Raw genomic sequence first — 24,249 nt, 5'->3', positions numbered from 1 at the left:
TCTGCAAACACCCAACTGTCACTGACATTTTCCAGCTGAAGCAGAACCACCTTTTTTGCTTCTAAAAAGCAGCTTCTCTTGGGCTAAGCAGTGCTGAGGCAGAGCTCTGCCCTCACCAGCAGAAACCTGAATCCTCACCCCAGTCAGAGTGACCAGAGAGCAGGGACATGGGCTCAGCAGTGTGAGCACTGCAGGGACACAGCAGGCACCATGTCAGGAGCCAAATCCAACCCTTATGTTCTGCTCTGGACACCCAGGAGACCATGGAGGGGTTGGCTGCTATGGGTCACTGCATGACAGCTTGGTTTGGGTGTCAGGGGACCCCAAAGCTCCCCCAGTGCCACCCCTGCCATGGGCAGGGACACCTCCCACAGCCCAGGGTGCTCCAAGCCCCATCCAACCTTGGGCACTGCCAGGGATGGGGCAGCCACAGCTTCTGGGGGCACCCTGGGGCTCAGCACCCTCATAGTGAATTTTTTTTTCCTAATTTCCAACCTCCATCCCCCCTCTGCCACTTTAAACCCATCACCCCTCATCCCATCCCTCCGTCCCCTTGTCCCCAGTCCCTCCCCAGCTTTTCTGCATCCCTTCAGGCACTGGAAGGCGCTCTGAGGTCTCCCTGGATCCTTCTCTTCTCCAGGCTGAACACCCCCAAATTCTCCCCGCCTGGTTTCAGGGCAGAGCTGCTCCAGCCCCCTCACCATGGACTCCAGCCCCTCCTCTGGGATCATTCCCAAATTCCCTTTGCTTTTCCCAGCCCGTGCTCTCAGCCGTTTCGGTGCTGCCACCCGCAGGAGCTGTGGCTGCCAGCACAGCCCAGGGCTCTCCCACCCCCCAAACCTCCAGAAAAGGGCTTTCTGGGGGGGATTCCAGGAGAATCCCAAGAGAAGCAATTACAGGAATGAACACAGAGAGGACCCAGCTCTTCCAGGGAAAGCTCTTGAGAATTGGAGAGAGGAAGGGAAGGCAGAGGGCAGGGAAACACAGGAGGAACCAACACAGGACAGCTCGGGGGCAGGTGGGGACAGCAGTGCCACAGCCACCTCGTTGGGCAGCACTTTGCTCCCCCAGGACACCAATTGCTTGGTTTGAGGGCTCCAGGCACAAACCCATCCCCTCTGGAGACCCCAACCAAGGCATTTACCTGCTCATGGCTTTAAAATCCTGGCAGGAAACTCATCCCTTGCACAACTGCAGAAGATGCTGCCAAGAGGTGGTTGGCGAGGTTGAGCTTGGTCTGGGCTGAATAAAATTGGGACCCAAGAGACAGAGGAAGAATCTAGAGAAGGGACTCAAAGTCTGGGCTCTGGATTCTGCCCATCTGCAGGGACTGGAGAAGAATCACCAGACCTAAATGGTCCCAAGTTGGGGAAAAAGGAAAGGAGGTGCCAAGCCCTCATCCCCTCCTCCCTCTTACCTTGCACTGAGTTGATCCTGGGACATCAGAGGGAAAAACCCACCCGTGACCCCCCTCCCCTCAGCACAGGGAGGGTGAGGGAAGGGGCAGGAGATGGAGCTCTGCAGGTCACAGCTGAAGTTTTGTAGAGAAATCGGTGCAGAACTCATCCTGAGAGTCAGACTGAGCCCTCCCCAGGGCTCCTGCCCCCTTCCCATCAGGGCCAGCTATATTTATATTTTTATTTTGATTTATAAAGCCCCTATCACCATATTGATAAACATTCTTTGGAATCCCTCTGTAAGAACAGGAGTCAGCCTGGCAGTACTGAAGCCAAAAAAGGCCAAGCAAAACTGTTTAGAGACAGAGTTTTGAGTCTTTAAACAGCAAAGGGATTTCTTTTCGGATCCGGGGAACTCCCAGCTCGAGCTGGACAAAGAGTTCCAAGGGTTAAGGGAAAAGGGGTTGGGGTATTTATACAGTAAAAGGGGGAGGTTACAACATTACTACATTCTCAGTTCTTGCTGACTTCATTAGGTTGTTACAAGGCAATATCAGACCCCAGCCAGAACTTTCACCTTATCCCTTGGTGGTGACATCTTTGTGTTCTTCTTGTGCGGATGTTCACATCCTTTGGTGCCCAGCTGGTGCCTGAATGGCCTTGGCAGTGAATCATAGAATCATAGAATTAGCCAGGTTGGAAGGGACCTCAGAGATCATCTAGTCCAACCCTTGACCCACCGGAGCAGTTGCTAGACCATGGCACTGAGTGCCACATCCAGTCTTTTTTTAAATGTCTCCAGGGACGGAGAATCTCCCACCTCACCGGGCAGTCCATTCCATAGCCTGATCACCCTCTCCATGAAGAAATTCTTTCTAATATCTAACCTAAACCTCCCCTGGCACAACTTAAGACTGTGTCCTCTTGTCTTGTTGAAGGTCATCTGTGAAAAGAGTCCAGTTCCCACCTGGCTCCATCCTCCTTTCAGGGAGTTGTAGACAGCAATGAGGTCTCCCCTGAGCCTCCTCTTCTTCAGGCTGAACACCCCCAGCTCTCTCAGCCTCTCCTCATAGGGCCTGTGCTCGAGTCCCTTCACCAGCCTGGTTGCCCTCCTTTGGATCTGTTCCAGGACCTCTACATCCTTCTTAAACTGAGGGGGCCCAGAACTGGACACAGTACTCGAGGTGTGGCCTCCCCAGGGCTGAGTACAGGGGCAGAATCCCTTCCCTGGACCTGCTGGTGCCGCTGTTTCTGATACAGGCCAGGATGCCATTGGCCTTCTTGCTTTAAGAACAAGACTTGTTTTAAGAAAAGAGTTACAGAAGAAAAGACTTAGACTTTTAATTATTTCTGTGCTAGAAGTTAATCCCGTTAGGACCTTGGATTGGTTACATTGTTCTAGTGGGAAAATGCCAGGTCTGAGCTGCTTGTATGGGAAAGTGAAAGGTCTCAGCTGCTTTGTATGGGAAAAAGCAGCTTCTTTCTTGTTAGCTTCTTTCTCTGTTTAACCCTGAATGAAATATGACTACAAACTCATTAGCATATATTACAAGCCTTAATTTTACATAAAGTAAATTCACACAAACAGCTTGGCCTGATCCACTCTCTTCTTCAGTACCTCAGCACTTCTGTTCCCCCTCACCCAAAAAAAAAAAACCACCAAGACTTTGCTGCCAGCCTGGTGTTGAACACTGCTGCTCCTCCAGGTTGTCTTTTCCAGCAAGAATTCTCAATGCCACAGGGAAAGAGCTGGAAATTCTCCTCCCCCCACCCTCCCCAGACTGATTTTTCCCTGAGTTCATTTCCAGCTTCTCCCCTCCAGACTTCCCAAGAGGCTCCCTGTGTCCCAGCCCTGGCAGTGCCAGCCCCAAGCTGCCAAATGGATGAGAAGATTTTTATCTGGGTGCTGCAACATCTCCCCCAACCCACCACCACCTCCCTCACCTCACCTGGATGGAAGCAGGAAGAGGACACAGCAGAGGTAAAGAGCACAACTTTGGCTTTATTTAAAAAAAAAAAAAAAAAAAAAAAAGGGAAAAAAAAAAAAAAAGAAAAAAAACCCCACACAATCAAGGTCAATTTAGACATTTAAGGGCAAGGAGTGCAAAAGAATCCCATAAGACACCACAGGTGGCACCAGCTTCAGGGGCCATGGAGCTGACAGTCATCCTCTGGAGGTTTTTTTTGGGGGGTTTCTTTTGTTTTCTTTGGTTTTGCAAGCTCCATCCATCCATCCACACTCATTGTACACAGCCTAAGCATTAAAAATGATGCTCTCTGATCTGTCAGAGCCAGCAGCAGCTTCCTGCAAGTCCATCCAAGGCCCCTCACCTCCTAAACATGTCAGCATGACCCCAGCTGATGCCTCAGTGCACAGGTTTCAGTCAACTTCTCCCCAGTCTGCACCTACAAATCCAGAAAGAAGCAGGAAACCAAAGGGCTCCAGCAATCCAGGTGGCATTTTGGAGGAGGTGAAGCAAACAGAGTTCCTCTGGGAGTCCTTGCTTCAAGTCTTTGTAGAAATCTTTTGTTTTCTTTTACCATGAACAGCTTTAAAAAACAAAGCAGGGAGGGGAAGGCAAATCCCAGGCTCAGTCTCTCCCTTTATTCTCAGGATTTCTCCCCACCAGTGTCTCAAGGTGTGGTCTCAGCCATGGCCATGATTTATGCTCTGAAAGGTGAGCAGTTCACAAAACCAGGCTTTAGCAAGGACCTGACCTGGACATTTCAAAAGGGTTTTGGCTGATTAAATAAACCTGACAGCTCAGGGGAGGAATGAAATCCTTTTCCTCCCCTACCCAACCTTATGAAGAGTAATCCCAGCCTATGGAATAAAGGCACATTTCAGTCCAAGTAAGGCACATTTCAGTCTAATTAAGGCACATTTCAGTCTAATTAAGGCACATTTCATCCAATTCAGGCACAAAAACATGGTCCACATGACAATTTGGTTTCCCCTCCCCTCAGAACCCAGGAGGAGTGTTTGTCCTCCTGCTGGTAAACCCAACAACACCTTTGGCACTTCACATCCAAGGGCACCCAAGTGTATAAACAAATCCCATGGCTTCACTTGTTTACTTTCTGATAAACAACCAAGTGGCAACAGAAACACCGAGATCCAGCTTCCTCCTGCCACCAGGCTGCAGCTCTCAAGGTCACCTGGAACTGTGCCCTGGGGAGGGATCCCACAGCTCCTGCTTCCCACTGCCTGCTGGAGAGAGGAGCAAAGGGAAGGGGAAGGTGCTAAGGGCACCACGGGGCAGGGGCAGAGCCCAGAGTTCCTCACAGAGCCCCTGGAGCCACTCACCTTTTTGGAGCAAGGCACTCACAAAGGATTTTTCTAGCAGAAGAGTCAAACAGCCTGATTCTTTGGTATAAAAACCAAAAAAAAAAAAAAAAAGAACCAATTATGGCCCTTCCCTGTCCTAACTCTGCCTTCAGAGCTCACCCTGGCACGTGGCATGATGGGGAATGGCAGAGGAGCAAGGATGAGCTGGCACACAAGGCAGGGGTGGCCTCTGGTGACATTTCTGATGTCCCTGGTGACAGCTCAAGCCATTGGCCTGGCAGTGACTGTGAAGCTGATCCCTGGGGGCAGGGCACCCACCCCCCCAGCCCAGCCTCAGGGGACAGGCTGAGAGGTCCCAGATGAACCCAACCACTTTACCTGAACCTTCTGCTTAGGAGAACCCCCCCCAGCTGGAGCTGGCAGCAGGGAAGAGGCAGAGCTGGGTGCTGAAACATTCTGGAGTCAGTTCTGAGGTTTTGGGGACCAACCAACCCACCTGCACTAGAGATTTGGGTCCCTAGAGAGCAGGGGCTTGGCCTTCACCTCAGCATTGGCACCAACAGAGAGACACCAAACACCCAGGTTAACTTCTGTGGTGCCAGAGAGCAAGAACTGATCCTCAAAAGCAGGGAAGGGCTTGGCCACTGAGGCTGCTGAAGCTAAACTTGAAGTATGGAAATGACAAAGGCACAAATTATCTGATATTTCCTTGTCCATCTCCTCCTCCCTGGGCACACATGTCACTTCCCAAGTTCATTTCCTCCACAGTTCACTTCCTTGATGTTCAAAAAAAAATAATTATAATATTATCCAATGAAATCCAGACAGCAGGAAAAAAAATTGGCTTTGATAAAGGATTAGGATAGGCAGAGGGGGAGGAAAAAAAATGTGGCTGAGCACACTCTGTCTGGGAAGAGGAGAAATGTGACTGCAGCCAAGCCCAGTGGTGCCTGCCTGCTGCTGGGGTCCTTTTCCTTAACAATACACCTGAAGCAGAGGTGCCCCAGAGGAATCAGTCTCTGTGTCCTGGAAAGAGGAATCTCTGCTGGTCGGAGAGCCTTGAAGAGGAAAGAGAAGAGAGGTGACATCAGACAATGAAGGACAGCAGACTGGTGCCTGGGAGGGAGGGAAGCAGCTGCCACAAAAGGCTTTGTGTATCATGAGGGAGGAGAAAGCCACACCAAGCCCACGGGCAGGAAGAACCCAGCCTGCAGTGTGGCCATCTCCTAGGAAAGCTCTGTTATTATCCAGGAGAAGATTTGTCTCTTAGCCCTGGGCTGCTCTTTGGAGTGGAGCATTCATGGCATGAGGAGCAGAGCTCAGGGGACAGCCTGGCACTGTCCCCCTGCCCTCCTTTGCACAGTTCCTTTTGTTCCCAGTATGTGTGACCTTAGCTGGACACCCCCTAAACAGAGCCCCAGGATTTGTCAGGACCCCCAGAGGCTCTGGGGCCAAGCACCATGCAGGGACATGGAGGTCTCCAGGCTTGGGTTTCATTCTGCTGCAGAAGGAGCCACCAACCTGAGCAGCCTTTCCAAGGGTCATAATTCTTCCAAGGAGAAATTGAGAGAGCTTGGGGTGCTGATCCTGGAGCAGAGGAGGCTGAGGGGAGACCTTGTGGCTCTCTGCAACCCCCTGAGAGGAGATTGGAGCCAGGGGGGGTCGGGCTCTGCTCCCAAGGAACAAGGGATGGGACAAGAGGAACTTTGGGCACAACTCAAGTTGTGCCAGGGGAGGTTTAGGTTGGAGCTGGGGAAGAATTTCTCCCTGGAAAGGGTTGTCAGGGCCTGGCCCAGGCTGCCCAGGGCAGGGCTGGAGTCCCCATCATCCCTGGAGGGCTTCAAAAACTGTGTAGATGTGGACACGGTGTAGTGGGCAGGGTGGGGCTGGGTTGATGGTTGAAGATCTTTGAGGTTTTGTGCAACCTTGATAAGCTCAAAGGAACTACAGCCCTACAAGAACCTGTGGGGCAGGGGTCAGCTCAGCTTTTGCAGGGGCTGAAAACAGGAGCTGTGAATAACCTGAGGGGCTCAGGGCATCCCCCTCCTTCCTGCCATGCCGGTGGGACCCTCCCCTGGGCATCTTACCTGCTCTGCTGTGCCTCCTCATGTTCCTGGCCATCACATCTGCTGGGGTTTCTTCTGATATTTGCACAGCCAAATCTGGAAAGAAAACCAAGAGTCTGGGGGAAAGAAGAGGCAGCTGCCACTTGGGAGTGAAGACCCCACTCAGGGCTCCCCAGGAGGCACCACTCAGGTGACAGGAGAGGTAGAGGCTGATCCTTCAGACCTCATCCACCCCTGTCCTGCTCATCTGAGCTTTACAGTCCCTGAACACCAGGAAGCAGCAGCAGCCTCACTGCTCAGCTGGGAAGCAGCAGCAGCCACCTCCAGTTTCCTCCAGTCTCCTCCATTACCTCCTGATGGCTCCTTGCCCTCCACACTCAGCTTTTCAAGTTTTTTTTCTCCAAGAAACTCTCTTACAACCTGTTCTGGAGGTCAGATGCTTCAGGTTGCTCCAGACAAGGAGAGGAGCAGCTCTGGAACCTCTGTGAGACCCTTCCCTCTGCTTTGCAGGGATATTCACTGGCTGCCCATCACCCCAGGGTGCAGAGGGAGCCTCTGTCACAGCAGTCTAAGGGTGGTGGAGCACGAGACAGAGTCAGCTCAGGTACTGGACATCCTCTGGCACAACCCAGCTTGTCTGGTCATACCAGTTAGGTTTGAGTCATGGGCTTTCTGCCTAGCTTGGAGGTGTGGGGGAAAAGCCAGAACCATTGCAGCAGGATAAACCCTTCCATTGCTCAGCAAAACTTCACTGCTGGTGAAAGATGCTATCAAGGAAGCCACGACAGGGTGAGTGGTCAGAAGCAGAGGTCTCCAGCAGCACAGAAAAACCTCCACTCCCACCTCCCAGGGAAAGAAGCCTGGCCTGAAGACAGACCTTGCCTTTCAACCCTGTTCCACTGCCCCCTCTGCACAGTTCTGCTCAAATAACCCTCTCCTGTCGAGCCAGAACCCCCAGACCCCACACCTACCATCCTGGCTGATGACCATGGACTCCAGCATGGTCTCATTCCCACTGTCTGGTGCATTCCCTCTGCTGGATTTCTCCTGGTGGCTCTGGCTGGCTGGGATGGAGATCTGGGGCCTGACTCTGCTTTTCCTGGTGCTGATTCGGATGATGCCTCGGACCAGCCTGCACTCAGCATCCTGCTCATCCAGGTTGTAGTCCTGAGTGATGCTGTTGATGAGGTCTGAGATCTTGTTGGTCTTCTCCAAGAAGACAGTGTCTGAGGTGCACTTAGCCAGCTCATCAATCTGGTGGACACTGAAGAGCTCTGTCAGCTTCTTGAAGATGAGGACATCGATCTCCCTGCTGGACATGGAGCCATTCAGCTCACTGATATCCAGGTCAGACTCATGGAAGGAATAATATTCCTCTGAGCTCCTGTGGCTGCTGGGGAGGGGAGGTTTTTCTATGCTGTTCCTCAAGGGCTTGTCTGCCAGCAAGTCTTTGCAGCAGGAATCTGCTTCCAGGTGGTGGCTGGGGCTCCTGTTCTGATAGACAGGAATGCCCTTCAGCTTCACGTCAGGGTAGCTGAAGCTGCTGCCCATGCTGGACTTTTTGATCTGGTTCCCATTCTTCTCAGCAGGAGAGGCACTGGCAGGGCTGTTGGGCAGCCTCCCGTTGTAATCTCCATTCTTTCCCTCCTCCGGGGAGGTCTCAGCAGGTCCTGGGTAGGGGATACAGACACTGCAGTCCTGAAAGCAACCCCCACAGGTCACTATACAACAGAAAACAGCTTTGTAGGTGTTCCAGGCCTGAGCCAGAGAGGAACAGCAGACGCTCTGGTTCGGGGGAGCCTCTGTTGGACCAGGGATAAAGGTGATTGTTTCAGCTTCTCTCCCGTTGGAGTCTTTGAGCTCAGCTCTGCGACCTCTCCTCTCCCTCTGCTGCTGAGCTCTGGTGCTGCGGCTCTGCTTCAGCTCGGGGGTGGAGCCACTGAACACTTCCAAGCTGACATCGACCTCCTGGGATGCTCTGGGCCGCAGGGACAAAGCCTCCGGGGGGGGTGGGGACAGCTGGCGGGGGCTGTGGAGGTCGTGGGGGGGTCGTGTCCTCCGGCCCAGCATGGCTCAGGCACCTACAGAACCAGAAGGTCTGGAGTCAAGGATTTGTCACCAGTCAAGGTGAGAGAAAAAGCCCTGGAGGTCAAATCCAGGGATTCTCTGGTTCAACATCTGGATTATTTACAGAAATATTCTCCATCAGGACTCGTTGGTGCCATCCTGAGGGAGTCCAGACTGCCTGGCAGGGCTCCCTGTCTCCTCCAGCCCTGCTCTCTCCTCACAGCAGACACTTGGATCAGCAGGGAAATGTTTTAAAAAGATTCTTTTTAGCCTGTAACCTTCAGGAGAGGTTTCCCCAAGGCAGCTGGAAGCCAACTCTTGCTCCAGAGCAATCAAGGAGCAGCAGAGCCCTAGGTGGAGCCAACCTCTAAAGGGAAAGTCTCTTCTTTTAGACAACTTCCCCTTTGTCTTGCATTCCTGAGGGTTAAGCTGGCCCCTGACAGCATTTATCCCCTTTCAAAACACACCATGCCCGGGAGGAGCTGCCAAGCAATCCATCAATCATGATGCAAGCTGCCAATTCAGCCTCTGGATTATTCATTTGCTGCTATTTAACTGTAGAGGATTTAGCAACAGCTGGTAGGATCACTGAGGATGAGGTTTTTTAATTTTATTTTCTTTTTTTTTTTGCCAGTCACCCTGCTGGGACTCTGTCACCTCAAAGGTTTCCCCAGGAAAACTCCATCTCTTCATCTGGATTACTGGACCTCCTCAACAGGAAGCAAAAACCTACCACAGAGATCCTCCAGCAACTGGTTTACACCTTCCCACTCTACTCACAGTTTGCACCTGGGAGTAAAAACCAGTTTGGGTTTGGGTTTTGGTTGGTTGTTTTGTTGGGTTTTTTGTTTTTCCAGGGCAGCACTTTGCCTCCCCCAACCCCAAATGCAGGATTGGGCACCTCAAATCCCCCCAGGATGAAGAAATGTGGATGACCAGGGAGGTCAAGGCTGTCACTTTGATCCCATGGTGGGCCCCTAAACTGTCCAGGCTTTCCAAGCTCCTTGGCAAGGCTGCTTTCACCCCCCAGAGACCCTTTTAAATACTAATTAGGCTAATTAATCATCCCAGCCATACTTTAAGTGTTTTTAGACTGTCCCTGCTGCTCCACTAGATCCTTTCTCTGGGGCACCTCAAGCATGAGTAAATAAATCTGTCCTATTTCCTTAGAGCACTGCCTCTTTTTCACTTCTTTTTAAAGAAAAAAACCCCAAACAAATAGCTGTGTTCACCCCACAGAGAACCAGGAGCTGCCTGCAAACACTCCCTGGGCAGTCACAGCTCTCCACTGCTTTCCAGGAATATCTTGGCTCCAGAAATCCCAAGGTAACCCATGTCCTGGGTGCTCCCTTCCCACGTTTCTGGACAAAATATTAAATAAAAAAGCCCCAGATTGCTCCAGTTTCAGTGCTGAGCAGGCAGAGCTCCTTGGCCTCAACACCAGCAGAGAGTTTTGTCTGCTTTCATTTCAGGGTTGAGTGGGTTTTCTTTTTATGTCCCTCAGCTTCACCCTTTTCCTAAGGCAGCTCCAAACTGCAAAGCAAACCCCAACCATTGCAGCTGGGCTCAGAACAAACTCTATGAGATATCCTCTGGTTTCAGAGCATTTTAGCAGCTGAGGGGAAGAACATGATCTCAGCTCTGTGGAAAAACAACCCAAAACAGTCCTGCAGGCTCACAGCTTAACCCCACTTGCTCAACACCAGAGGCACCTCCAGTTTTCCCCCTTCCCAGCTCCAGTTTCTGCTGCTTCCTCCCTTCCCAGCTCCAGTTTCTGCTGCTTCCTCCCTTCCCAGCTCCAGTTTCTGCTCCCCCCAGAGCAGGAGTTCTCCAGGGGGCACATCCAGGACACAGCTCCCCTGGCACAAAGGAAAAAAGCAGAAAGAAACCCCCCCAAGCCCAGAGGGGACTCACGAGGTCTCTGGGAGCCTTCTGGGTTCTCACACAGAACTGAGAGGATCCTCCTGGAGAAGTTGAGCATCTGCTTCCCAGAAGGGAGGAGGGAAGGAGGGAATCCCAGAGATTTTGGGTCTCTGTTAGCCAGGGTCTAAGATCTTCATTGTTCAGAGGATTTCCTTGGGAAGTTAAAAAAAAAAAAACACACCAAAAAAACCCCAAAACAAAAGCCCAGAAAGTTAAATTAAGTTGTGAAAGAACTGAATAAAGCCATAACCCTATAATAAAGCAAATAAACACTTAATAAAGCCATATCCACACTGCTGTTGGGAGGGGAAGCCAAAGAACTGAGCTCCAAAGGGAATTAAATTCTGGATTTACAGAGAAATAAAAATTCTCTTCAATAACTGAAGGAGCTGAAGCTGCCCCCACAAAGCTCCTGGACTCCTCCTGACACTGAGACAAACCCTGGTCCATCCTCTCCTCTCTGCTCCCGCATCCCCCATCTCACCCACTCGGGACAGAACCGACCCACTCGGGACAGAACCGACCCACCCGAGGAGCTGCCCCTCCCCCAGCCTTTCCCTGGGGTTCCGCTGCCCCCGATGTGCGGGGAAATGGACCCTTCCTCCGGTGAGGGAGGGAACCCCAGGGATGGTAACTCCCCCGGTACTGGCAGAGCCCCCGCACTCCGGCTTTGGGATGGGGCAGAACCCAGACCCGGTTCGGGGAAGAACCCAGACCCGGCCCGGCCTTTCCTTACCCCCCTCCCTCGTGGGTTTTCAGCTCGGGAATCCCGAGCAGACCCCAAAGGGACCCAAAGGGACCTCAAATCCTCCTCGGGAAAGTTCCGACCCAGAGCGGGGAAGGTCCCGGAGCAGCGGGAAGGGACAGAACCGGGTTGGGGGGGGGGGACGGGGACGGTGTGAGGGGGGGACACAGCACCCGGGGCACCTCGGTCTCGGGGGACACCGTGGGGACCCCCTGTGTAGCACCCACCCCACCCCCGGGTCCCGGTCCCGGTCCCGGTCCCTGCCGGTCGCGGCCTCGCTGCTGCCCTCAGGCCCGACCCGGCCCGGCCGGTACCGCCGGGGAAAGCGCTGAGGGAGCTGCCGGAGAGACAGAACCAGGGTGGGGGTTCGGGGCTGGGCCGGGTCGGGATCGGGCCCGGGTCCTCCGCCTCCCCCCCCCCTCCCGGTACCTGCGATCCAGGAACGGCACCGGCCCCGCCTCACCTGGGCCAGGTGAGCCACGTGACCCGGCCCGACGGGACGCCGCGAGGGACAACAGAGTACGGAGGGCGAAGCTGATCCGGACCGAACCGGGACCGGGACCGTCCCCCCCCAACTCCCCCTCATTCCCCCCGGGTCCGTCGTTACCCCCGGGATCCACATTCCCCCCCAGTCCCACCCCTGAGGTCCCCATTCCCCGCGGGTTCCATCCCCGGGTCCCCATCCCTGGGATCCACATCCTCCCCGGGCCCCACATTCACCCCAATCCCACCTCCGGGGTCCCCATTGCCCAGGGGTTCCACCCCCGGGTTTCCATCCCTGAGTCCCTACCCCTAGGGTCCCCATTCCTCCCGGGGTCCCCATTCCCCACAGGTTCCATCCCCGGATCCACATCTCCAAGGTCCCCATTACCCCCAGGGTCCTCATTTCCCCCCAGAGTCCCCATCCTGGGGGTCCTCATTCCTCTCGGGGTCCCCATTCTCCTCAGTCCATTCTCCATGAGGTCCCCATTCCCCGCGGGTTCCATTCCCGGATCCCCATCCCTAAAATCCACATTCCCTCTGGGGTTTCCCTTCCCCAGGGATTCCACCCCCAGGTCCCCATCTCCAGGTTTCCCATTACCCATGGGCTCCAGTTTCCCCCAGTTTCACCTCCAGGCTCCTCATTCCCCACGGGTTCCACTCCCTATCCCCAGGGTGCCCATCCCCAAGGTCCCCATTCCCCCTGCATCCCCACCCCCAGGATTTCAGCCCCCCCCTGGGCTCTGCTGCTCTTGTTTCCCTGGCCGGGCTTTTTTTGGGTGTTTTTAAACTCAAAGCACTGCTTAAAAATGTGAAATCTTCTCTGCGAGGTGCCTTGAGCACAGATCCTGGCCATAAAATCTCTCCCAAGCCTGACACTTCTGGGATGGGATGAGTGGGGTGGTGTGAGCCCCCCAAGCCCATCCCCACCTTGGCTCCAGCACCTTCTTGGTGCCCCATCCCCTCCCAGAGGAGCTGCCACCCTGTGCCAGGGCTTCAATCCCAAACTGCTGGTGCTGCTGGGTCTGGAATGGAATCCTGGGGCTTCAACCTCAAATCCTGATGCAGAATTCCTTCCCTTAAACTGGGCCAGGATGAGAGAGCAGCACCTGAGTCCCTGCTCTGGTAAGTGGGACACCTGGGATCCAAACCAACCCAACCCAACCCAAAAATCCTGCAGAGAGAAGCTGGGAGAGGTGGCACTGACATTAATTATTTACTGCCCAGAATGAGGCTTCACTTTTTCTGGAGCACATCCCAACACGGGGCTGGAGGTCAGCACACAGCCCTCAGCACCATCTCCCTGGGGCAGGACACGACCAGCACCCCTGGGGGACACCAGGGACAGGGGGACACTGTGGTGGGTGGGCTGCTGGGGAGGGTGCTGCCAGGGAAGGGAGGACAACACTCTCAGACTGGGTTTTTGTACCAAAGAGGTTTATTCCCAGCTAATTTCAGGCTCCTCTGCTCAATCATGAATTGCTCCTCAGCCCAGGCAGTGATCCTGCAGCAGGCTGGAGGGATCCTGGGCCTCAGGCCCTGACTTAACCCTGAAGGACAGGAACATTTTCTTGTGTTTTGCTATTATTTGCCTTTTCCAGGCTCTGTCTGCTCATCTCCTGGGCTGTGCCATGGCTGATTGGGGACACAGCCAATGCACGAGGCTCAGTGGCCTCACTGCCCAATGTCCCCAGCCTCCTGGCCCCTTCTTATTCCTTAACCTTGTATCCAGACCCATCTGCTCCCCAATCCCATTTCCTTTTCTCCCTCTGGCCTGGAGCTGGGAAGGTGATGAGCAGCACAGACCTGGGGAGATGACCCCAAAAACCCCAAATCTTTCATGAGGAGGTGACTGAGGGAACAGGGACCCCCAGAGACCCCTCCAACCTCAGAGCTTCTGAGGTGTCACAGTGGGGGGAGCTCAGTGCAAGACAGACCCTGGCCCAGTTCCCCTGGGGCTCCAGGTTCCCTCAAGGCAGAGCAAAAAAACCAGAGGGGAGGATGTTCTGTTTAATACCTGCCCATCCCCGTGGCTTTTTGGGGGGTTGGGGGCAGAGGAAGCAAGAGCAGAGCTTTGCCCTTGACCCTGTGATGGGGCAGCACCCCACAACCCCCCCATTTTACCCGGGCTTCAGCTTTCCTACAGCCTGGAAAGCAGCCCCTGGAGCTTCGGGAGATGTGATGGCTCCAAGGCCGGGCAGTGGAGCTGGAGCCGGGGGAGGGAGGAAGCAGGAGCAGGGACTGGGAGGGAAGGGAGGAAGCAGGAGCAGGGATTGGGAGGGAAGGGAGGAAGCAGGAGCAGGGACTGGGAGGGAAGGGAGGAAGCAGGAGCAGGGACTGGGAGGGAAGGGAGGAAGCAGGAGCAGGGATTGGGAGGGAAGGGAGGAAGCAGGAGCAGGGACTGGGAGGGAAGGGAGGAAGCAGGAGCAGGGATTGGGAGGGAAGGGAGGAAGCAGGAGCAGGCATTGGGAGCGCTGCCGCTGCTCGGGTGTCGGGCAGAGCTGGGAAGGGCTGAACCTGCTAAGGTAAGAAAAGTGAAGCCACCCCCAGCCCACGTTGGGGGGGGGGATGACATCCACTGCAGGCCTGGCTGTGGCTCTGACTGGAAGAGATCTAAGCTGGGTTGGGTGTTGGTTTGTTTTGGGGTTTTTTTGGGTTTTGTTTTGTTTTGTTTTGTTTTTTGAGGGGCTTAAGCTTTTTTGTCTCTGGCTGGGGGTGGGATGAGACCTCAGCACCTTTGATCTCTCATCCCTTTGATCCTCTCTGCTTCTCTGCTGCCAAACACAAGCAGGTTTTACCCCGAGCACCCACAGGCAGACGCAGCTGCTGCGTGTGACATCCCGGCAGGAGGAACCCCAATAAAAGAGACTCCCCGGGGGGAGCAGGGGGGGAGCAGCCCCTTTCCCTCTCCAGCTCCCTCCCAGTTCTGCCTCTGCCCACTCTCAGCTCTGTTAAGTGATGGTGACGTTGGCAGCGACGTGGCTGTGACAGTCACACAGCCAAGGACTTGCTGTCCTGCTGCCACGTCCCCTGCACCCCAAGTTTGGGGCACCCGCACCCCCCAGCCCACACAAGGGGCTGCAGACATGAAACCAGCCCTCCCAGTAACCTGTCCCAGTTCAGCCTTTCCTCCTAACCCTTCCCAGTAAATCTCCCCAGGATCTCTTCCCAGTCCAGCCTTTCCCAATAACCCCTCCAGTAACCCTTCCCAGTAACCCCACCCCTCCTCCAGCCTTTCCCAGTAACCTCCCAGTAACCTTCCCAGCCTTTCCCAGTGACACCCCTCAGCCCCCTAAGGGAGGACAGTTTTCCAGCACCATGAACCACTAACACTACTGAACGGTGCTGTACCGAGCCTGGGGTCGCATCGGTGCTGGTACCGGTGCTGTACCGAGCCCGGGGCCGTGTCGTGCCGGTACCGGTGCTGTAACGAGCCTAGGGCCGCGTCGGTGCTAGTACCGGTGCCGTCGCCGGCCGTAACCAGCCCAAGCAGCCCTGCTGGATTTGAACCGTACTGGGTCCGAGGCCGTGTCGGTACCGAGTCCGGGCCGGGCCATACCCGGCCTGAGCATCCTCACCGATCTGTACCGGTCCAGATCCCCCGTCCCTCCCCTCCCCTCTCTGTACCGGTGCGCAGCCGGTGCCGGAGCCGCCCCCAAGCAGGGCCGAACCGCCGGTTCCCAGCACCGCCCCCGGGCTATAAATCCTCTCGGCATCCCTTCCCCTCTCCCGTTCCCGTTCCCATGGCGGCAGCAGCGGATCCCGCAGCCGGCGGTCACCAAGGCCCGGACAGCAGCGCTCGGGGTAGCGGCAACACCAACACCGGTACCGGCGGCACCGGCAACGGCAGCAACGGCGACGGCACCGGCGGTCCCGGCTCGGTAGAACTGGCGGCGGCCCGGAGGAGGCTGATAGCGGCGGAAGGGAGGCGGAGAGCAGCGGCGGAGCTGGAGGGCCGGGTTCGGCAGGTCCATTGCGCCCTGCTGCACGCCGAGCTCCGCCTGGCAGCCCGGGCAGAGGCTCTGGGCCGGCTCGGGGCTGGGGTGGCCCAAGCCCAGCTCGCCCTGGCAGCCCAGAGCCAGAGGTTGCAGAAGGGGCTGCGGCGCCGCCCTCGCCCCCGCCCCGCAGCCCTCTTGGCCGCCGCCCGCGCCCTCCGCAGCTGCGTCCCTTGGGCCCCTTCCCGCACCCGCCCCGCAACCTCTGCGGCCACCGCGGGACGGCGCCTGCCCGCTGCACCCCGAGGCACAGCGTAGGGGTGGGGGTGGAGGGGTCCTGGGGAGGGGGATGGGCTGGGAGACTGCGGGGGTTGGGGATCCCTGGGAGAACTTGCGGGAAGGTTGATGGGTTTGGGGGTGGTCGTGAGGTGGGGGGACTCAGCGGGGTCTGGGGTCCCCCAAGGGGTTCTGGGGAGACTGGTGGGTTGTGAGACTGCAGGGTTTGGGGTCACTGTGGGGTGAAGGGACTCAGCAGGGTCTGGGGTCCCAGGGAGGCTGATGGGTTGGGAGCCTGCAGGGTTTGGGGGTCCCAGGGAGAACTTGCAGGGTTTGGGGTGCCCCATGAGATAGGGGGACTCAGCAGGGTCTGGGGTCCCAGGGAGGCTAATGGCTTCGAAGCCTGCAGGGTTTAGGGTGCCCCGTGGGTTGAGGGGACTTCAGCGGGGCTTGGGGTCCCTGAGGGGGTCCTGGGAAGGTTGATGGGTTGGGACCTTGCAGGATTTGGGGGTTCCCGTGGGGTGGGAGGACTCAGCAGGGCCTGAGGGGTCTGATGGGGAGGATTCTGTGGGGTCTGGGGTTTTTGGGCTTCCTTAGGGGACTCTGTGGGACTGGGGCACTCCAGGGGGCCCAGCAGGGTCTGGGAACCTTGGGGTGTCCTGAAGAATTTGGGTGTGGGGGTCCCTGGGGGACCCTGGGGTGTTGGGGTACTTGAAGAACCCTGCAGGATCAGGGGTCCAGGGGTGCTTATTGAGCTGGCAGAAAGAGGGGGCCTGGTGAGGGGAGGGTGTCAGTGGAATTGAGGGACCCTGCAAGGTCTGGGATCCCTGAGGGACCTTGTCAGGTCCTAGCCCAATGTGGGGTCATCCCCCCCCCCCAAAAAAAAAAAAAAAAAAAAAAAAAAAAGCAGGTTCAGGGCAGCTGCTACGGGGCTGAGCCCCACTGCCCCCCCAGGAGGGGTCCCCAAACTCCTGGGCCAGCAGGACACTGGTGGGATCATGCCCCAGCCTGGGATGCAGCCTTCAGTGTGCCCCCATGCAAGTCTCTGTGTGGAATTGAGGGGGTCTGGGGACACCCCACATCCCAGGATTGTGACTTTGGCTCTGGACTGTGCACCCCAGGGGGACAGAGAGCAGGAGGGGGTGATCCTCACCCTGGCATCTGCACCGTCTGCCTCCCCCCAAGCTGGATTTCTGGGACTGCTCTGATGACTGGGCTGACCAGGCAGGTGACACTTGAAGCCTCCCTGTGCTTCCGACACGAGTCCTTGGGCACCCTCAATGTCACCCTGCAGCAGAGGCTGTCACTGCAGGCTCTGGGGGACAAGAAGGTGGAGATGGACTCAGGAGAAGGCATCTCCCTCCAGGCAGGAAGCTTCTGCAGGGCCTCACTCTCCCCATCACTGTCCTTGAGCTGGCCTCGGGATGGAGGGCTCGGACCCAACAGCATCATTCCCATCTGGAACAGCAGCTCTTCAGCCAGCAAATCCCTCTGGAATCCTCCTCCTTCTCCAGACACAGCATTCCTCATCCCTGGGCTCCAAGTATCCTTCAACAGAGCCACCAACACGGGACCTTGCTTTGCTGCTCCAAGCTTTACCAAGAGGCTGCATGAACCCTTCCCTCCTGCTGGAAACCCATCACTCGCCACCCCCTTCTTTATTTATTTTATTTTTTCAATGAAGAAGAAGAAGAAAAAAAAAAAAAGCACTTGGTTTGGGCTTGGGGGGGGGGGGGGGGAATTTCACTGACTCATGAATGTGTCACTGCTACCTTAGTGTGAGACAGCAGGGCTGGGGGGGATCCTGACTTCTCACCTCTGCTGCCAGCCTCCTGCCTGCACCCTGCTGCCTGCACCCTGCTGCCTGCACCCTGCACCCCCACGGGGCACGAGCAGAAGTAAAAGATATTTTATATTCATTCCATGAGGTGTCCTTAGGCTGAACTACAGCTACAAGGCTGATGAGAACGGGGATTAGCAAAGAAGCCCTGGTAATGGGGTGGAATTAACACCGGGGTGGATTTCATGGATTATTGACCTCTCCCCTCCTCCAGCTATGTGGGAAAATGTGTTGGGAGCTGCCTGCAGCAGGGTGCAGCTGCAGACACCCACAGATGGAAACTCTGTCTGTCTATATATATGTGCACATACAGCCAGGGTCTGTCCTGGAAAAAAAAAATAATCTGTAAAAGGTCACAAATAAGGTAAAACAGCCAGAAAAAACATACAGAAAATGGGTGACAGAGAAATACTTGTGCTTCAGCATCGTGCCCTGGGGGTAGGGATGTGTCTTTCTGCCACTAAGCTGGTTTCAGACTATTTTATTTTTTGTTTTAGTTTTGTGTTAGCCTCCACAGATGCTCTGACATCCCCTCTCCCCTCCGTGCTCCCTGGTTTCTGCCCTTTCACTAAATTCCTGCCCCTGGGGGGTTTCCCACGCTGTAATCCTCACCAGGAGGTGATTTCCTGAGCCAGGGGGGGTTGGAGGGGTGTGGAGTTTGCTGCTAATAGCATCTTAGAGTTCTCAGCCAGGAGAAGGGATACATTATCTCCTCCCTCAGCTTACAATTAATAGTATGAAATGCACAGCTTGGCCTTAAAGCCCCTGATTATTTTTTTTCCCCTGGTGATTATTTGCAAATCAGCTTTTGACCTGATTAGAGCAAAACCTACTTAAAGGAATTGCAGGGAAAGACCTTAAAAAAAAAAAAAATCAACTCCATTAAAGCAGTAAAACCCCAGAGCATTCAAAATCTTTTCTTGCAACCCTCCCTTTGGTCATGGGAGGGTGGGGGTCTCACCCCACTGCATGTTCCTGCAGTGTCCTTAGCTGGACCATCCCAATTCCCAGGGTTATTCCCATTTTCCTACTCGATGGGGGAGGTTGATGCAGTCAGCAGGAATGGGAGGGGGGCCCTGGGGGTCCTCACAGCTCTGCCCTGCAAATAAATCTGTGTTAAGCTCAGTGAGATACCTCGTGGCTTTTAGGGAGAGGCTGCTGCTGGAGGAAGGAGCCACAGCTGTCTGGGGAAGAAGAATAAAATAAAAACCCCACCCCAGAGACCCCAGAGTGCAGGAGCTGTTGGGTGCTGGGGTCATTGCTGCTGGGGGGACACACACACACAGAGCTGACACCTCCTGTCTCCAGGCCACAGGTTTGAGCAACATCTCTGCAAGACAATCCAGCAACTTCTGCAGCAAGACACCCCCAGCCCCCCCCAAATGGCAGCAAGGCCCCCCCCCAACCATGGCTGTGGCTTTGCTGCCACCGTGTCCAGGTTCACTCCCTGGAGGGACAAAGCTGGTCCAGCCACCAGCTTCCCACCCCACCATCCAGGTCTGGGATTTTTGGGGGGGTCCTGGCCCATGAACCTCCCTGTGTCACCCCCAGAAAGCTCCAGCTGACATTGTCACACACAACGGGGACAGCAGCAAGGTCCTGCTGGAGGGTCTGTTTAGGGCCTGAATTTGGGGGGGGGGGAAAGTCAGAGACCAGAAAGTCAGTCACCAGAGCTTCAGCACAAGGTCAGGGGGAAGAAGTCTGAGGCTTGGGGAACATCCCTGCCCTGGGAGCATCCCCTGCCCTGGGGGTGCTTTATGTAACCCCTGCTCCCTCCTGCCAGCAATGCCCTTACATAAACAGCACCCACATCTGATGGCTTTATGGGATTATTTTGTTACAGACTTTCTGGGAAAAAAAGAAAAAAATGAAATGAATGTGGCCTGTTAATACCTAAGCCCAGCAGCTTCCCTCCCTGCCCCCGGGCTCCTCCTGATGGTGCCTGTTGGGCACAGGCACCGAAACCACCACCCCACACCCTCCCCGAGCTGAAATGTCCCCAGAGGTTGGTGGGAAAGTGATGGAGAGGGGACAGGGATGGGGTGAAAAGGATGGAGAGGGGACAGGGACAGTGTGAGGGTGACAGAGGGTGGGACAGGGATGGTGGGAGTGATAGAGGGGGACAGGGTGAGGGTGATCGAGGGGGAACAGGGGTGGTGGGAGGGTGATGGAGGGAGGGGAGGACCGGGGTGAGGATGATGGAGGGGGAGAGGGAGGGTGCGAAGGCGATGCAGGAGGGGGAAATAAGGGACTGGGCGAGAGCGTTTGGTCCCTGAAGAGTCCCCGAACCAGGTCCCAGCCGGTTACCGAGCGGTGCCGGAGCCTGCGGGCGGCGGGCGGCAGAGGGCAGTGCGGGAGCTCCGCGGGACCGGCGGGAGAAGCGGGACCCCCCCCCTGCGGGTCCCGCCGGGGATTTGTCTCCCACCCACTCTGGGGTCTCCAGCCAAGCCTCGCATCATCCCCACATCACCCACCCCCCCTTCCAGGTTCCCCCTTCCGGCAGCACCCCCCAACTCCCCCCTCCCCCCGAAGTATCCCCCAGCTCCCCCCCGACCCGCAGCCCCCTGCTTCCCAGCCCAAATATCTCTGTTTGCACTTAAAACCCATTCTGCCCACACCTTCCATAACCCTTTTCTCCCGGGACCCCCCCCAGTCTCCATTTGACTCCCACTCCAGCTTTTTCTCCTTTAAGACACCATTTCAGCCCTAAGTAGCCACAGAAGGGGGGAAATGCCCCCTTGGCCCCTGATTTGCCCCTTGGGGCAGCTGAACCCAGCCTGGGCTGGTCCCTTCTCTACCTGTCTGGGGGGTCTGGAAGTCACCAAACCAAGATATTAGTTTCTGCCCTTCAGCCAGGGACTGGAGGTGTCTGTAGGGGCTGAGGGGGTGACAACAGGGCTGGGGGTGACACAGAGCTGAGCCCACACCTGGCCACGGCTTGAGCTCCTTTTGGATGGGTGTTATCAGCTTCCAACCCCAACAGCCCTCCCAGGATGGGCAACCTCATGCTTCACCCCCTGTGAGGAGAAGTCCCCCCCCCTCCCTTTTTAGTTTGGTCACCACATTCCTGCCCAGATCCCCCCAGAGTCAGAGTCTGCACCCCCACCCCCGAGGCCCACAGAGCAGGGGGGCAGCCTGGGGTCTGCAGCCCCCTGGGTGGGGAGTGCTGGAGAGGGGGGGATGCTATCCAGGGTCATTCAGGTGACAAAGGCACCTCTTGTCCCCACCCCCAGCCTGTCCCTGTGTCCCCACCCAGGGTCTTGCCCTGGCTGGGGAGGGCATCAAGGTTTTGGGAGCTTGTTCCTGCTGTGTCCTGCTCTCCCCTTACTGTGCTAAGAGCCTCTTGGTCCAGTTCTCTCTTCTCCTTTAAAGCTGGTTAAGTCACTGATCTGGTTAAACCCCAGCAATCGGGTTGTTTTACCCTCTCAGTTAATGGATTTAATTCCTATCCAGCTCATTCCTGACTCCCAGCCCCCGGAGTCCCCGTGCCCAGGCGTGGGGACAGGGACAGGGACAGTCACATCTCACATCTCACACCTTCCCCTTGCTCTTGTCCTGCCTGATTTTTCTGAGCACTTCAACCTCACTGCAGTGGGGTGGATCTTGGGGCAAATCCCCCCCTAGCTCAGTCTCAGGGGAGGGCTCACAGGCTGGATGGTGCTCAGCGTGCCCTGGCAGCAAGATGCAGCAGGGATGCTTTGGGGTCCTCCTAAACCTGGTGTGTCCCTTAGGAGGACACTGATATGTCCCATCTCTTGGGGTCCTGCCCCATGCACCCCACTCCTCTGGGACAAGATGTGGCTGTGGTGTCCCCTCCTCCTTGGCACAGCTGCCCCATGACAGCCCCCCTGCCTCCCTTCTGCTCTGGGGTGGAGAAGAGCAGCAGAATGTGGCTCCTTCAGCCTCATCCCCCTCCCTGCACCTCTTGCAAATGTCTGGGTGGTGAGGAAGCTTTTCTCCAGGCATTCAAAACCCTTTTTTTTAATTTTTTTTTTTTTTTTTTAAAGGGAATCACTTCAGGAAAATGGGGTAATTAACCCTGCAATGTGCAGGGGCGGGGTGTGTGTGTGTGTGTGTTTCTCGTGGCTTTTTCCTTCCAGAAGGGCCGGACTGAAGGACACTGCTGGGCAATAGTCAGGACCATCCAAGCTGGGATTTTCCAGGGTTCCAATATCCCTGCATCTCACCTTTCCCCCCAGCCTTGGCTGGAGCACCCTGCGAGTCTCTATTTTCAGCCCCAGCTGCCCCTAATCCAATCCCACGCCTCCTCCAGCTCCTTCCCCAAGCCCACAGGTGCTTCATGCCACCAGCCTGGGCAGGATCCAGCATCTTCTCTAATCACAGCAGAGAGTTCTCTTCCTCTTCCTCCCAGGGGCTGATCCCGAGCATCCCAAGGACCCCCCACGAACCCTTTCCCCTCAGCACCGGAATTTCTCCCGCACTTCCAGCAGCCAAATCTGCCGGGAATGGTGATGGGGAGGGGACTGCACCCCCCAAATGGCTGCAGAAAGTGCAGGGAAAGGTTTCACCATGCTCACTGTCCCATCTCACGGGCGGGAGGTGGGAACTGATCCCTCTGCAGCCCCTAAGAGAGCTACAGAAATATAAAAGAATTATATATATATAAATACAGACACACAAAATGGAACGTGTCTGGATATTAAAAGCACAGGAGGGCTGCACAGAGCAGAGGTGCTCAGGGTGGCAGCTCCGGCCCCGCACGTTTCCTTCCTTGTCCCTGCTGATCCTCGGCATTCCCAGTGCGGGATCTGAAACCCGATCCCGTTTCCAGAAGGGATTTAAGAGCTTCGCTGCCAAAAGCATCAATGGGTGCAGCGCTGCCTCCTCCCGGAGGTCTCTGCACCCTGGGGATCGCCTAATATTGTCTTGGTTAAAGCCCCAAAAATGAGGAGTTTGGGGGGTTGGGGCTCCCCTGGCAGAGGGAGGGAGCAGAGAGACCGCTGGGTTTTCATCTGCAGGTCCCAATTCCCCCCCAGTTTGTGCTGGGAAGGAAGGGAGGGAGGGAGGGAGGGAGGAAGGGAGGAAGGGAGGGAGGGAGGAAGGGAGGAAGGGAGGAAGGGAGGAAGGGAGGAAGGGAGGAAGGGAGGAAGGAGGAAGGGAGGAAGGAGGAAGGAAGGAAGGAAGGAAGGAAGGAAGGAAGGAAGGAAGGAAGGAAGGAAGGAAGGAAGGAAGGAAGGAAGGAAGGAAGGAAGGAAGGAAGGAAGGAAGGAAGGAAGGAAGGAAGGAAGGAAGGAAGGAAGGAAGGAAGGAAGGAAGGAAGGAAGGAAGGAAGGAAGGAAGGAAGGAAGGAAGGAAGGAAGGAAGGAGGAAGGAAGGAAGGAAGGAAGGAAGGAAGGGAGAAGGAAAAGGATTCATATCCCTTCTAACCCTCCCCCAGTCCCCTGCCTGACACCAGGACCCCCCTGGATGGAAATACCCCCAGGGCAGGGTGCTGTGCCCACCACCCCACACAGAACCCCTGGGTGGCATTGAGCCCCAGCTGTGTCCCTGGGGTTGTCCCAGTGCCTGCCTGTGGCCCTGCCAGAGCTGACGTTGGGGACTATATTGGTCTGTGACAGGCAGGAAAGGAATCCATGGAGGGAAGCCAAGGCCTCTGGGCTCTGCCTGTCACCTCTTATGGAGAGGAGCAGGAGGGAAGAGGGGCCAGGAGCAGCTCCTGTTATGGAGAGGCCCTGGGGAAGCCCTGGCTCAGCACGGGAGCCCAGCAGCCTCCTTGGCAGGACACGGGGACACACAACGTGCTTGGGACATCCATGGGGACAACCCTGAGACATGGCTTGGAGCTGCCTGGCCAGGATGGGACAGGGGTTCCCCCAGGAGATGCAGGAGGTACCCCCCGTTTTCAGGCAGGTGCCAGGCGTGCTGGGAGCAACTTGTGGCAATAGAACACCCAGGAACCTAAAAATCTACACAACTTGAGGCTGTTTCTCTTGTCCCATCCCTTGTCCCTTGGGAGCAGAGCCTGACCCCCCCTGGCTCCAGCCTCCCCTCAGGCCCTCAGGGTGAGGTGGTCCCTCCCCAGCCTCCTTTGCTCCAAATCTGAGAGCACAAAGAGTTTCCAAACCTGGGCTGCTCAGCACCAGGACAGGTCAGGGCATGGCAGAACCACCTCCCCTCTGCCACAGCTGGAGCCCAGCTCCCCGGGAACCTCCCCAAGGGAAGCAAAACGCTCCAGCTCTTTTCCCACGTGTTACTGCACTGTGCAAATCA

General features: G+C 56.0%; 2 protein-coding genes across 2 annotated transcripts; one reads left to right on the top strand and one right to left on the bottom strand.

Annotated features, from left to right (window-relative positions):
- Positions 1-3,465: 3,465 nt before the first annotated feature.
- On the bottom strand, positions 3,466-11,988 carry KDF1 (keratinocyte differentiation factor 1). The gene is made up of 5 exons (XM_030464579.1): positions 11,917-11,988; positions 10,734-10,894; positions 7,724-8,833; positions 6,774-6,848; positions 3,466-5,744 (listed from the first exon to the last, which is right to left on the bottom strand). Exons 3-5 carry the CDS (start codon positions 8,820-8,822, stop codon positions 5,662-5,664), a joined length of 1,257 nt encoding a protein of 418 aa, XP_030320439.1. The 5' UTR covers positions 8,823-8,833; positions 10,734-10,894; positions 11,917-11,988; the 3' UTR covers positions 3,466-5,661.
- A 3,719-nt stretch (positions 11,989-15,707) lies between these two features.
- Positions 15,708-16,220, top strand: TRNP1 (TMF1 regulated nuclear protein 1). The gene has a single exon (XM_030464238.1). It carries the CDS (start codon positions 15,711-15,713, stop codon positions 16,218-16,220), a length of 510 nt encoding a protein of 169 aa, XP_030320098.1. The 5' UTR covers positions 15,708-15,710.
- Positions 16,221-24,249: the final 8,029 nt, after the last annotated feature.

Source organism: Calypte anna, chromosome 23 (assembly GCF_003957555.1).
Source record: "Calypte anna isolate BGI_N300 chromosome 23, bCalAnn1_v1.p, whole genome shotgun sequence".
In the NCBI taxonomy this organism is placed as follows: domain Eukaryota; kingdom Metazoa; phylum Chordata; class Aves; order Apodiformes; family Trochilidae; genus Calypte; species Calypte anna.
The sequence above is the reverse complement of the archived record's forward strand: the minus strand, read 5'-3'. Positions and strand labels throughout refer to the sequence as shown.

Coding starts and splice junctions, on each gene's coding strand:
- TRNP1 (XM_030464238.1), top strand. CDS start 15,711: ATGGCGGCAGCAGCGGATCCCGCAGCCGGCGGTCACCAAGGCCCGGAC.
- KDF1 (XM_030464579.1), bottom strand. CDS start 8,822: ATGCTGGGCCGGAGGACACGACCCCCCCACGACCTCCACAGCCCCCGC. Junction 6,849..7,723: donor CATGGTCATCAGCCAGGATG/GTAGGTGTGGGG, acceptor TTTTCTTTCCAG/ATTTGGCTGTGCAAATATCA. Junction 5,745..6,773: donor GAGGAGGCACAGCAGAGCAG/GTAAGATGCCCA, acceptor TTCCTCTTCAAG/GCTCTCCGACCAGCAGAGAT.